The sequence below is a fragment of the Lycium ferocissimum genome, chromosome 7 (assembly GCF_029784015.1).
Source record: "Lycium ferocissimum isolate CSIRO_LF1 chromosome 7, AGI_CSIRO_Lferr_CH_V1, whole genome shotgun sequence".
Classification (NCBI taxonomy): Eukaryota; Viridiplantae; Streptophyta; class Magnoliopsida; order Solanales; family Solanaceae; genus Lycium; species Lycium ferocissimum.
Window position 1 is genome coordinate 44,048,702 of NC_081348.1, and position 13,210 is coordinate 44,061,911.

The window sequence follows — 13,210 nt, forward strand, 5'->3', positions numbered from 1 at the left end:
CAGTCCTGAATGTGAACTAGGAGTGTGGTTGCTTGTGTCTTCTTTTCTCAATATTGTTAATTCTCTGACAGTTAATTTGGTATCTTGTGTCCTTATGAAAAAAAGAAATACGGCGATCTTTAAATAAAACGATTAACCATATGGGCAATTATTAAAATTTCTGTTTTATTTCTTTGTATTTTTGATGTGGAGAAGAGATTCCAGTTTGCATGGACATTGGCTTGATTATACAGGGTTTAAACTCTTTTGCATTGTGATACATTTGTACCATCAACACCATCTTCTTCTTTTTTTTTGGGTAAATTGTTCCATCGACACCATCTTGATGCTCTATTGATAACAGCAACAACATACCCAGTGTGATCCCACAACTCACAAGTAAGGTTTGGTGAGGTGTACGCAGATCTTACCCCTACCTTTGTGGGTAAGATAGGTTGTTTCAGATAGACCCTCGGCTCAAGAAAAGTGTGATGCTCTATTGATGAATTTTTGATTTATTAAAAAAAAAAAAAAAATGAAAGAAAACACTTGTGGTTAACACTAATCTTCACGGGTTTCAAACCATTTGTGGTGGCTTAATAAAGGCAGGTCCTTGTTACCACTTACAAAAAAAATAAAAATAAAGGCAGGTCCTAGGAAAGAAGAAAGCATGGACGGTGTATTCAGATTTTGCGCAACTCTTTTGTAGGATTTTCTTTTTCTCCTGTTCTGGATTTGTCAGAAGATAGAGATTAAGGCTACACGCAAGGGCTTTTAGTTGTTAGGATTTAATTTCATAGGTCCAACATGTATCTGGTTCATACAATCCTCAAAGAAGAAAAATGGAAGTCTTGGCTATGCAAAGTTAAATATCATGCTTGGCCAAAATATTCTTCGCATGCCTCACGAACATTTTCTTGCTTACTTTGCCAAATACGAAATTTGCCTCGTTTTCCCAGGCTTTCATTTCAAATTTAATTCCATTTTAATATCCAAGTACTCACTTTATAATATTGCGTGTTCGACTCCTTTGATCACACGATACTCTGTTGGAATAGAAAGGTTGTTATACCGGATCTTCCATGAGGAATTGCTCAAAGAATATATGTCAAATGCTTCTTGCGCTGTCGGGCAGAATATGATATTTTCTCAAAGATGAGGAAGAATATACATTTCTTATTTTCTTACATGAAGCATCGGTTGTTTAACTGCTTAACCTTAGCACTATATTTAGTGTTCTTTTCGTCTTTTGTTCCTTCCGGTTTTCAAATATAGTTGAAAATGTTGAAGTGAGACTTGAGGCATGTAAATGCAGGTTGATGGAGCATGGTCTATTGTCACCCGAGAGATCAAAGAAGGCGTTCGAGAAAAAGCAGAGAAAACAAAAGCAAATTCGCATGGGGACTCCGATTAAATCTCCTCCGCCGCGGCCATTCATAAGCAAAGCTGAGAGTTCAAAAAAGCAACAGCAAGTGTCAAAGAATGGCGATATAAAGTCGAAGAAACGATTAAAAAGTGATAGCGATGACGATGACGATGATTTCATTCTGAGCCCAAAGAGAAGAAAATGATAGAAAAATGTGCTCTGCATTTGCAAGAATGGTAGACTGAGGATCCATTGTTGATTTTCTTTATAATTGGAAATGAAAAATCAAATAAAGTTTATAGTTGACCAACTTGTGCAATGGAACTATAGCTGTTATACCAACACAGTTTACTGTATAATGTAACACTATTTGCTTATTTTCAATGATTAGAAGATAAATACAAAAACCCAGAGTCTTTTCTAGTTTCTCGTATTTTTATTTATTCCAAGTTGCGACAACATAAGATAGTGTCCTTTTGGTCAAGTATTGTCCTTACAGTAGATCAGGAAACGGGTGTAATTTTCTGAGATGTAACGCAACAGAATTGTATGATTAATGCATGCATATGGTCTTTCCAGCTTATTTTTTTAATCTTTTTCTTAGACTTTTTTTTTTTAAATCATTCTGATGTGTAAGCTAAGGTTGTTGCATGGTGACTTGACACAGCTTGTATTGTATTGGATGTTCATGGGAAGTTGCGACAAGCTCTTAATAAGTATTTTTGCTTTAGGTATTTTGGTATCTGAAATTCATTGGCCCGGTTGATTCAAACCTATCTGAGTACTACCAAAGAGAGGTAAAGTGTTCGCAACAAAGAGATTCTTCATTTTCAGAGTTTAAACTCACGTGCATTTAATACTTAAGGCAAGGCAAGGACGAAGCTAGGGGCGCAAGAGGGTTCATTAAGTTCTTACAACCGCACGAAGTGCGGGTAAATTCACTAGTATTCCTAATACCGCTATGGTGTATTGGACACTAACTTTTGGAATCATCACTTTAATTACTAACCTAACATTTTCTTTGGGGATCTTTCAAATTTACATGACTTTTATTTTTCTCCAATTAAATCTGATCACTATTTAAATCATATACTAGCTTCCATCTAGGAACCAAATGTGTTTCAGTTAAGACTTTTATTGTAGTCTTTTAAAATCGAGAAATCTTGAGGGCTAATAGCGGTGGCGTACTCCTCGAAACTCCATGACATGAGTAATGATTTTGTTATGTTTATTCTTTACAACTTAAATATCAGAGGCTTCCGTTTGCTATAAAGTTTGAACACTTGGTTTTTGTCTGCCATAGGATTCAAAAGGGCTGGAAGCTATTTGAATATGCTCCAACTCATATGGTGCTTTTACCTTTAGATCAACATATCACGCTAGTTTAAATGTATTAAGGGGAGTATAATCAACATATTATCCTTTAATGGCTTTTATCATGCGTATTTTTGGATTTAACTGATAAGGGGTATATGTGACCCCAAAATTGGATGTCAAGAATAAATATGGCCCTAACATTGAATGACAAATACAAATATATCGAAAAAATATAACGAACAACAAATATAATTTATTTATAAGAGTATAGGAACAAATCTGACCCTTTTCCGATTTATTTTCTATGTAAAAGTAACAAGAACCAACAACCAACCAACAACATTACCCAACATCAGTTTTAAAATTGTTGGTGGTCCCAGCTATGAAATATCCAGAATTACAGTGACTTGATTTCTCTAATCAAGGATATGCAGACAACCTCGAAGCAGGGTGCTGTCAAACTTCTTAAGACATGCTTTTATTGAAATGTTGGTCGGTCAAAATTGGCTAATCTGATTACTTTTTTCCCGGAAAGCTCTTCATATTTTCGAGCAAAGAGGGACGATTGTAATCGCTTATTTTTTGACCGCCAATTGATATGCCTAAACGATTTGCCTTAATTAATTCTCTATGGTTTTCTCTCAAGGTGTGCTCGATATGGTGGAAAACATTTCCCATTAAAACTGAAGAAAATGACTCCCTAATGAAAGTAGGAAAGACAAATTCCACAAGTGGCGTTCCACCACCACCCAACCACCGAATCCCAATCACTCCCTCCCCTCGCCCCAACCCCGTCATCACTCAACTCACCTGCCCCCCCCCCCCACCCAACCCTATTTTTTTTTTTTTTGGGTTTTGTACACCCCCACCCGCCCACTCCCCGCATTGCGACCCAATTTTTTGTATTAAAGTGAAATAAAATATATGAAATAGAGATGGGGGGAGGGGTTGGGTGCAGTGGTGGGGTGGAGTGGGGTGGGTGGTCGTGGGTGAAGATGAAATGCGTTTGAGGGTGAGTGGAGCAGTGGGGTGGGTGCTGGTGTGGGATAGGGGTGGATGAAGACGAAGCGTTCAAGGGTGGGATTTGGTTGGGGTGGCGGGGATGAGTGGTGGAGGGTGGGTGGACTTTTCCAAAAAAAATCTTTTCTGGTAACCAATCTAACATTTGAAAATAAGTAAAAAATTCACGTATTTTCTATTAACCAACCAAATATTAGAAAATAAGTAAGAAATTCACGTATTTTTCACTAACCAACCAAACATGAAAAAATAATTAAGAAACTCACTTATTTTTCAAAAACCCATTTTCTGTGGAAAACATTTTCCTCCATATCGAACACACCCTTATCTCTTACATTTCAATTCGTTTCCTTTAAGGAAAATGCTCAAAAAGATTTTTATCTATTAGTTTGTTTTAATTGTTTGAGTTCTGTGTGGTTTTTTATTGGTAAACTTACATGCATAACTACCCTTTAGTAGGTACCTTTTTAATATTACCAACCATAGCTACTATTTAATGAACATATGTATTTTAACGGGTGTATTTGTTTGTTTTCAAATACATATTGATTCTGTAGCTACATTTATGGGTTTTCGTTGTATTTGATGCCATTTCAACAAAATTTTAAATACATTGTGTACATTCAAACTACATATGAAGTCAAATACATTGAAAAATCCGTGTACTTGAAAACACTGTTCATATATTCAATATGATTTCAACAAAATGTCAAATACATTGTGTACATTCAAACTACATGTGAAGCCAAAAACATATGTTCATATATTCAACCAAATACACTGTTAGCAAAAACACTCAAAAAATACAAAAAACACTCAAATCCGCAGACTTGAGCTAGCTAGATCTGAGCCATTTTTCGACCATATCTGAGATATAAATTGTTCATCTATTCAACCAAATACACTGTTAACAAATACACTCAAAAAATACAAAAAACACTCAAATCCGCAGATCTGAGCCAGCTACATAAAGAAAAGAAGATTAATGATGATGTATAATATGTGGAAGATCAGTGAGTTTGCGAGTGAATAAGTTGAATTTGGATGCGCCGACGCCGGAAATCGACCAGATCTGGAAGCAGATCTGATTCTCTCTGCCATTTCACGCTGCCATCTACGGCGACGTCGAGGTTTGTCTTCAAATGTTCAAAGCGGGTCCAGATGAGAAAAGGGGGGAGAGAGAGAGAGAGGCGGTTGTTTTGGTTGGGATCTGCTAGAGTCGTCGTCGAAGCTCCGGGACGGTGGCGGCGGCGGCAGTTGTAGTGAGGAGGGAGAGAGAAAGTTTTTTTAGGGTTTTGAGAGGATGGAAAATCTGAAATGGATAGTGAGTGGGGATAGAAAAAGATACATGTATTTGGGTATGTATTTTGATATATATAGCTACCAATTTAATTTAGAAAAGTGAATTAGCCACTAATTATAATTAAATAAAAGAGTAGTTATTATTAATAATTAAGTCTTAAAAGAAGCTACATGTTATTTGAATCAGTTAGATAATTTTTAGTTGTTCCACTTCAATTTTCACATGTTCTCTAGTTATTTTTCTTAAAACAACAAACCAAAAGATTTTATTTTTAGCTTAACTAGTTTTACTGATCGTGCGTTGCACGTATGGATAAATTAAAAAATTTAAATTATGTAAAATAGTAATAGAAGTTAAAATAGATGTAACATTCATTTAAATGAAAAAAATGATGTTATTACATTGACATCATTGTTGAATTACGGGTAATAAATAATTCTATTTTCATCCTCTTTATTTTTTATTTTTTTTTAGTACTCAATATGGTGTATAAATTGGAACAGAGGGAGTACAAATGAGCAGAATTGAAACGACCCAACGTGAATACGAAGAAGAAAAATAAAACTAAAGAAATTGAGAAAAATTACACATCTTGGAAGCCAGATAAAACTGCATTATTTCTGGCTCTAGATTCCAAATGTTGACATTTTCATTTTATCAAACAGGTAGAGTGCATTTCATTCTTAATTATACTCGTCCATCTCCGAAACAATTTAGACATGGTTGTACCATTTGTAAAATCCCTTTCCTTTACAATACCCACAAAGCTTTCCTTGTTAAGTAAGGCTTTACGGCGAAGGATAGAAGTGGTGAGTGCAGAGATAGTGATGGCTCCACCAAGAATAACAACGGAGCCTGTTGCTAACGTGCGCACCAGTGCTGGAGATCCTCTTTATTTTAAACATGTAATCTTGAGTTATAATTTCCATCAATGATATTAACTACGCGAGAAAATTATCTTAAGGTTTAAACATTAATTGAGAAATAAAATTCTTCTAAAATCTTATCCTTAAGTGATGTATAGTTATTTTAACTATTCCCTATATTGATTATGTTGTGTTAATTGTTTAGGAAAAAATTAAAGTCATAAATATTCAGACTTTTGACATAATTCAAATAAGGAAGAATTTAATAATTAGAATTTTAGTTGATTTTCAAATATTAGAAGGCGTGACATTTAATCACGTCCACCTAATAGGGAATTCAATTTCTAAATTGTTTGTGCAGTTAAACATAATAATATGGTACCGGTCAACAAGTTATTGCCTTTAATTTTTTGTGGTCATCACGTAACTTAGATTTGTTACGAAGAGTACATACTCTTATAGATCGACTTAACCTGATGGTGTAAAAATGTACACTGTCAGAGTACAAGATTTACACTCTTATAAGTTATATACACAGTCAATATCAATAATTTCTTATACTATCAGGTTACTCGAAGAATATCTACAGGTAAATGATGTTAGGTGTATTTATCCACTTTTCCGCCATCTTTACCCATACTTATACTGTATTTTAGAGCTAAATGCATTAAATACACCTAACATCTATTAACTATGTGATATGGGACTAATTTGTGCTTTATTGTGGAATCTAGGTGGTTTAAGTTGAAAATGCTACAGTGTGAAGATGAAGAGATTTGGAGCAAAATTGAAGAAGAGGAAAAAGAAAAGAAGGTCACGTTGAAGTCTTTTGGGTACAACAAGGACCAATGAAGGGTAATCCGAGCAATTCTGGTTGATTCTAAAGCAGTATGGGTTGGACGAGTAAGCGGAAGGAGGATGCAACACTTGAAGGCAAAATATGACCACTGAAGGGTCTCATGCATTGGCTGTGCGTCGCACACCCAGCGCACAAAATACCCCTTTCTGATTCTCGGACACATTTATGCATTGGGCGTGCGGAGCACGCGCGAATGCACGAACATAGTCATGCGATGGCCATGCGACGCGCGACCAAAGCACAAGAGGCGTCGGTTCTCCTAAGTTGATCGGGATTGGGCCCACTTATCTCATATTTGCCCTAGCTTATAAATAGCCGTTTTTACATTAGAATAGACGACTTTTGACTTTAGAGAGTAGGAGAGCATTGTGGAGGCCGGAGATTATTGGGTTTTATCTTTTCTTCTCCTTATTACTAGTTTATATATTTTTCTTTGAATGATTTGTTGCTTTTCCTCCATGTCTATATGGAGCTAAACTTCTCGTTCTAGGGTTGTGGTAACCCATGTGATGTTTGGTGATTATTCTTATCTTACTATGAGTTGTTGAGTTTGATTGCTTCTTCAATTCTGTTCATAATTGCTTGATTGTTTGACGACCAGTTAGGTTCTATCGACTATCTAATATACATGCTTGGGAAAGATGTTGTTAGATTAGAGAAGGATTAAAGAGGGCGTGATCTAATTATCCCTACAGTTGGGCTTGGATTTGTGGCTAGGATAGGAATATACCTAGGCGCGCGTTCAATTAAATACCATAAACGAATTGCGTTCTTAACAAGTCAATTCCATAGGAATATAGGCGGCGAACGTTTTGAATAGGCGAGTAGTAGTTACGGAGAATACTACGAGAGTTAATAATCCGGTAAATTAGCAATCATCGACAATTCAGATTAAAGGGAAATAGTTCGAAAACTCAACAGGATTGGTGAACCAACCGCAACCCTGGAACATTCGTCTCATTGATAATATAAAAACCCGCTCTTTCTTCGTTGAAGTTCACTATTTATCTCTTTTATCTTCAATTAGTTTATAATCACAATCTTCGAATTTCATCTCTTGTATAGATAATTTGGATAGTTTAATTTAGTTGACGGTTAATCATAACTCCCTGTGGGTTCGACATCTGATTTCTAAAATTACTATATTACTTGTACGACTACGTATACTTGCGTGTGCGTTTGGACGCAACAGTAAACCTCTTTAAAAATGTATAATTTCTAATCTTGAAAATAAGATAAGCTGCTACTACAAAATGTTACGTGATGGTGTAAAAATTTCTTATATTGCCGGTGTATACAAGTTAAACTATTTATTAAATCCTGGATTTAAATTCTATGCACTCACAATGTATAGATTTTTGTTATCATCAGGTTAAGTTAGCCCGTAATCACAAGTAAATTTTCATAGCAAGTATGAATAGTGACTTAGAAGTAGAATAACATATTACAATGTCTATGTAAATTGCATTAACAGTATAAAAAATCTTTGTAACTACCAAAAAAAAGAAAAAAAAAGAAAGAGGAATTAATCATGCAATTCGTCACTAATCTATTGTGAATTAGCCCGTAACTAGCATGATTGTTAAATAAGATTAGTGATAAAATTTTATGATTTAGCGACTGTGGTTTGTCGTTTAATTCCTCCTCCCTTTTTTTTTTTTTTTTTTGGGGGGGGGGGGGGGGGTAGTTCTAGTCATGTATATAGCTTAAATTCTTCAACTCTTTCTTGCTTTAGGAATACAGATTTCTTTTCTTCTTTGATGTTATTAAAATTTTCATTTTCTTGTCCTAATTATTAGAATTTGAATGCTAGCAACTGGTGGCTACAATACGGAGGATCAATCAACTTAGGATATTGGCCATAAGAGATCTTTGTTGGTGGCCTAAAAATTCATGCACAAACAGTTCAATGGGGTGGTGAAGTTTATAGCAAAAATGTAGGAACACATCCTCACAACAAAACACAAATGGGGAGTGGAGCTTTTCCAGTTTACATATTTGCAAATACTGGATTTATGAAGAATATGAGAATTCTTGATAATTCAATGGAGTTGAAATTTCCGCAAAATGTTGACCTCAATACATGGGTGATTATGTTGAAGAACCTGAGTTTCACTTTGGAGGGCCAGGAAGAAATCCAATGTGTCCTTGAAATTTTTGAAATAGGATCGCAAAGATACTAGAATATTATGGGATTTTGTTTAGTTTATCGTCAATCTTGATTTTGCTTTAATGAGAATATGTTTCTTTTCTTGTTTTTTCATTCAATGTTTCGTATTTGTTTTGAATTAGACTAATTTGAATTTATGTCGAAAAGTCGCAATTCAAGGGTAAAGCACTCCAAGAAATATAGAGATGTACCTGACAGGCAATTCCATATTCCAGAACGATAGCAACGTCTTCTATTCCTATTTTCTATTATCGGCAATTTCCCGGATGTACAATATATATACAATGATATGAATATTAAAAAAAAAAAGAGAGAGAGAGAGATGTATATTTGTGTAGTATGTGTATATTATACGGATAGTCTATGTATATTATATGTATCTTATATGTATATTTAAGTATAAATATACAAAACTTATACATTTGCTGGCTGTTTTATAAAATAGATCACTCAAAGGTATTGAGCGGTTTCCATTCCTATTTTGGTGGAGGTGGATAATCTTTTATGATCCTAATGCAAAGCTAAAGACTAGATCTTCTTTTATGAATATGTCAACTGGTTTAAAATATCAAACACATTCAGGAGGAACACCTAGTCTTTTGTTTTGCTAGTGAGAAAGATCGCACTAAATTATCCTGTTATTTCCACTAAAATAGGAATAGAAGGAGTTGCTATCTTTCTCCACGTTTAAACCTTTAGATTTACAATTTGCGTAATATTGAAAAGTCCTCTCTCTTGGATTGTTCAGTTATTTGCAAACCTAATACCACCGCAAATAACTCATATTTTTTTTGTATTACTTGTACACTTAAAAATTTAAGTTAATTTTGGAAAGAAAAAATGCAGTTCTCAATGACAACCAAGAGAAAGAAAAAGCAACATGTCATTTCTATACCCAAAGAAGTTGTTGTTGAGATATTACGAAGAGTACCTTGCCAAGATTTGTCTGAAACTTTAAAGAAAGTATGCATGCACTGGTGTTCGATTATCTATAGTGGGAGCTTTGCCTACTCACAAATTGAACGCGGAATATCAAAATCCTCATCATCATTCTCTCAATTGGAAGCAGTTGTTGTTACTAGGACTGAGGATAGACGTTGTGTCACAATTTCTGCCTTGGAATGGCACAGTATTCCAAACTATCCATTCGACGAACAAGAATATTGGAAGACTAAAGACATGTTTACAAAAAATGATGTATTTATGGACACATTAGAACAGGAAATTTACATGGCAAGGGCGAATTCTGTGAATGGTTTCGTGTGTTTCTGGAGTTGTGATGCTTGTCTCCATGTAAGCAATCCTATCACTAAAGAGTATTTCACTACTCCACCATATACAACAGATATAGGTTCGCATTATTATACACGCCGCCCTGCTTTACTTGGCTTTGGATTTTGCCATCTTTCGTATGAATACAAGGTAGTTGTTCTTGAAAATGCAGGATTATTAGATGGTGAGATTAAACCATTAGTTTTAACTGTTGGAACTGACCGTTCATGGAGGTCTTTGAAAGCAATTCCTGATAGTAAATTTATTGCGCAATTTAAGATTTTTGGTGGGGTACATGTGAAGGGAGTATTATATTGGTACATGGAAACTTGTACACTTACCGAATGGCGAGATAATCATGCAAATGATAGACTTAAAACCCTCATCTGTTTTGATGTAACTAAAGAAGACCTTGTTATGATTGTGGTTCCAATTGAAAACCTAGAAGAAAAATATGTTAGTATTAGTATTGCAGAAAAAGGAGGAAAGCTTTGTTTGATAAATATAAATTATGGTCCCATGTGCTCCCTGTTGATCGAGTTATATATTGCGCGGAATGATGTTGATGACGATTTGAGTAGTTTAAATTCGTGGAAGAAAGAGCTGACTGTTACTGTTCCTAATATGGCTTATGGTATAAATATCAGGCACTTATTCGTCTTAATTGTTACTGATGAGATCATGGTGATTAGACTTAATCATGGTGAAACCTATGGTTTTTTTGATGTAGCTACTGGAATGTTGTTGGGTGTATATAGTTTGGTTCGCTGTGCAACTCTAGTCCCTTTTGTGCCAAGTTTGGTTTCTCTTTTCCATCGTCCACCACTTTTGCCTTTGTTGAACTCTTCTTTTAGGTGCTAGACTAGATTGCAATTGTTTTTTTTTACCTTTTAATTTAGTCAGGAACCAACAAATTTTGTAATATTTTTAAGTTGTTTCAAACGTCAATTTTGTCATTTGCAGTTTTTTCCCGATTTTCTGCTAGTCTTTAATTTTTACACTTCAAATGGGCTGATCTTTAATATTTGCCCTTTAAAATAGAACTTATTCCTAGCGGGGTATAAGTTAAGAAAATCTACATGGCTTAGCTAAGTATTAGTACTAATTATATTTAGTAATTTAGTAATTATAGTTTGAATTAATTACCTCCCATAGCTAAAATTTGTATCTTAATAACAATTATTAACTACTAAGGTAAAATACAGTAAAGAGAAAATAAACCCATCTCTCACCTCCATTTTTTCTCTCCTCCATCCCTTCTATCTCTCTGCCGTCACTCACCCTCTCGCCTCTCTCTCTCGGCCGTCTCTCACCCCTCTCTCTCTGTTAGCCGCGATTTCGAAGGAGATTTCTCTAGCTCCGTCATTTCTTCTCCAGGCGGCGATCCATGGCAAATCATGAACAAGCGTGTATTTTATTAGTGTATCTCGTCGATTCGGCGGAGGAAGAAAGCAACGCCAAAATAGAGTGTTTATTTATGTTGCCGCCACTGCCTACATTTTCTTGCACTTATATTGTTTGAATACCAGTCCCCAAAAGTATAGCTGCTTAAAAAAAAAAAAAAAAAAAAAAAAAATATAATTAGCAAAAGTATAGCTCAAGTGTAGTCATTGTGTAAGTTGGCCAAAAATTAAAGACCAGTCCATTTGAAGGCTAAACCATGCAATTATTATATGGCTAGAAGTTTAGAGAGTAAATTAGACAAAGTGGAGCAAGAAAAGCTAATTTGCTATTTTACATTGTCTGAGCAACATTTTAAACTGAAAGGAATTCCTGTTATTTGACTATTTAGAAAATAAGTAATAAATTCACATATTTTTCACTATCCAACCGACATTTGAAATAAGTCAGTATTTATGTATTTTTCACCAACCAATTGAACATGAGAAAATGAGTAAGAAATTTACTTATTTGGGAGTTTAATCATTTTCAATGTTTAATTAGTTAGATAGTTGCGCAAATAACAAAATGGCCATTGGGCTATGCATTATTTAAGAACAAGAAACGTCCAGTCCAAATTGCAAAAGTAGCCACAAGGTCAGCGGTTAGAAGGAAAAGAAGTACATCGTGCGGAGTTTAATTTTATCACCTAGGAGAAATCAAATATTAAATCGTAGCCGTCGATTAGATCTGATTGAACGGTCGATATTATTCGTTGTACTTGCTATATAAAACTTTGGTCCGAGGCCCCTTTATCAAAATATTTCATACCCATATGTTCTCTCTACTCTTCGGCCGCCGGCTATGGTGGCCTGAAATCGCACCACCGCCGTGCTACCACCGTCTCCTTTCAGTTCAATTTCTTAAATCATCTCTCCTAGATCATGGATGAACTCCGTCGACCGGATTGCCTCTTTCCGGCGAGGCCTTGCCTGAGGTACGGACCTTAGATTTGTGCTTTGCTTGTTTAATTTAGAATAGTTGTATTAATCTGCCTTTGCTGAAACATTTAATTGATAATTAAGAGCTCTAACAGTATAGATGACCACTTTACTTGTCTAGTTTGGTAAATCAAGAGATAATTTACCATTTCATGCCTATTTTATTAAATTATTGGGGGAGGAATTGTTAGTGGTTGCTTAATTTTCAATTGATTTAGATGATTTATAATAGGGAAAAGGGCCTGATTTGCCCCTCTACTATTGGAAATAGTTCACATTTACCCCGTTATACTTTCGGCCCATTTTTGCTCCTACCGTTACCTAAGTAGCAATATTTGCCCCCCGTTTGGATGGAAGTCCACCATGGCAATTAAACTTCCACGTGGCCTGACGTTTGGATGAGGTGGCATGCCACCTCATCACCCTCTCCCCTCTCCATTTCTTTCTTCTACAAACAAACAAAGCCACCTCCAACCACCATTGAAGCCATACCCCACCACCATCTCCTCCAACAATTATATCTTCTTTTTCACTAACCCATCTCACCGGAATCACCATAACCGCCACTACTATCACTTTACCCGGATACTGTCCATTTATCTCCAACCCAAAAACCTCACAACCATTAAAATTCTTAAAACCCATTTGACAAATCTGAAGATACTTTTAGATAAAAA

The 13,210-nt window shown here is 35.3% G+C and overlaps 1 protein-coding gene across 1 annotated transcript in view; it reads left to right on the forward strand.

The window, feature by feature from the left end:
* Positions 1-1,928, forward strand: part of LOC132065266 (uncharacterized) — a 23,602-nt gene extending 21,674 nt beyond the window's left edge. Inside the window, exon 4 of the mRNA XM_059458572.1 lies at positions 1,295-1,928. Within this exon, the coding sequence (XP_059314555.1) occupies positions 1,295-1,550 (256 nt within the window). The 3' untranslated portion in view covers positions 1,551-1,928. The remainder of the gene's footprint in view (positions 1-1,294) is intronic.
* The last annotated feature ends 11,282 nt before the right edge of the window (positions 1,929-13,210 follow it).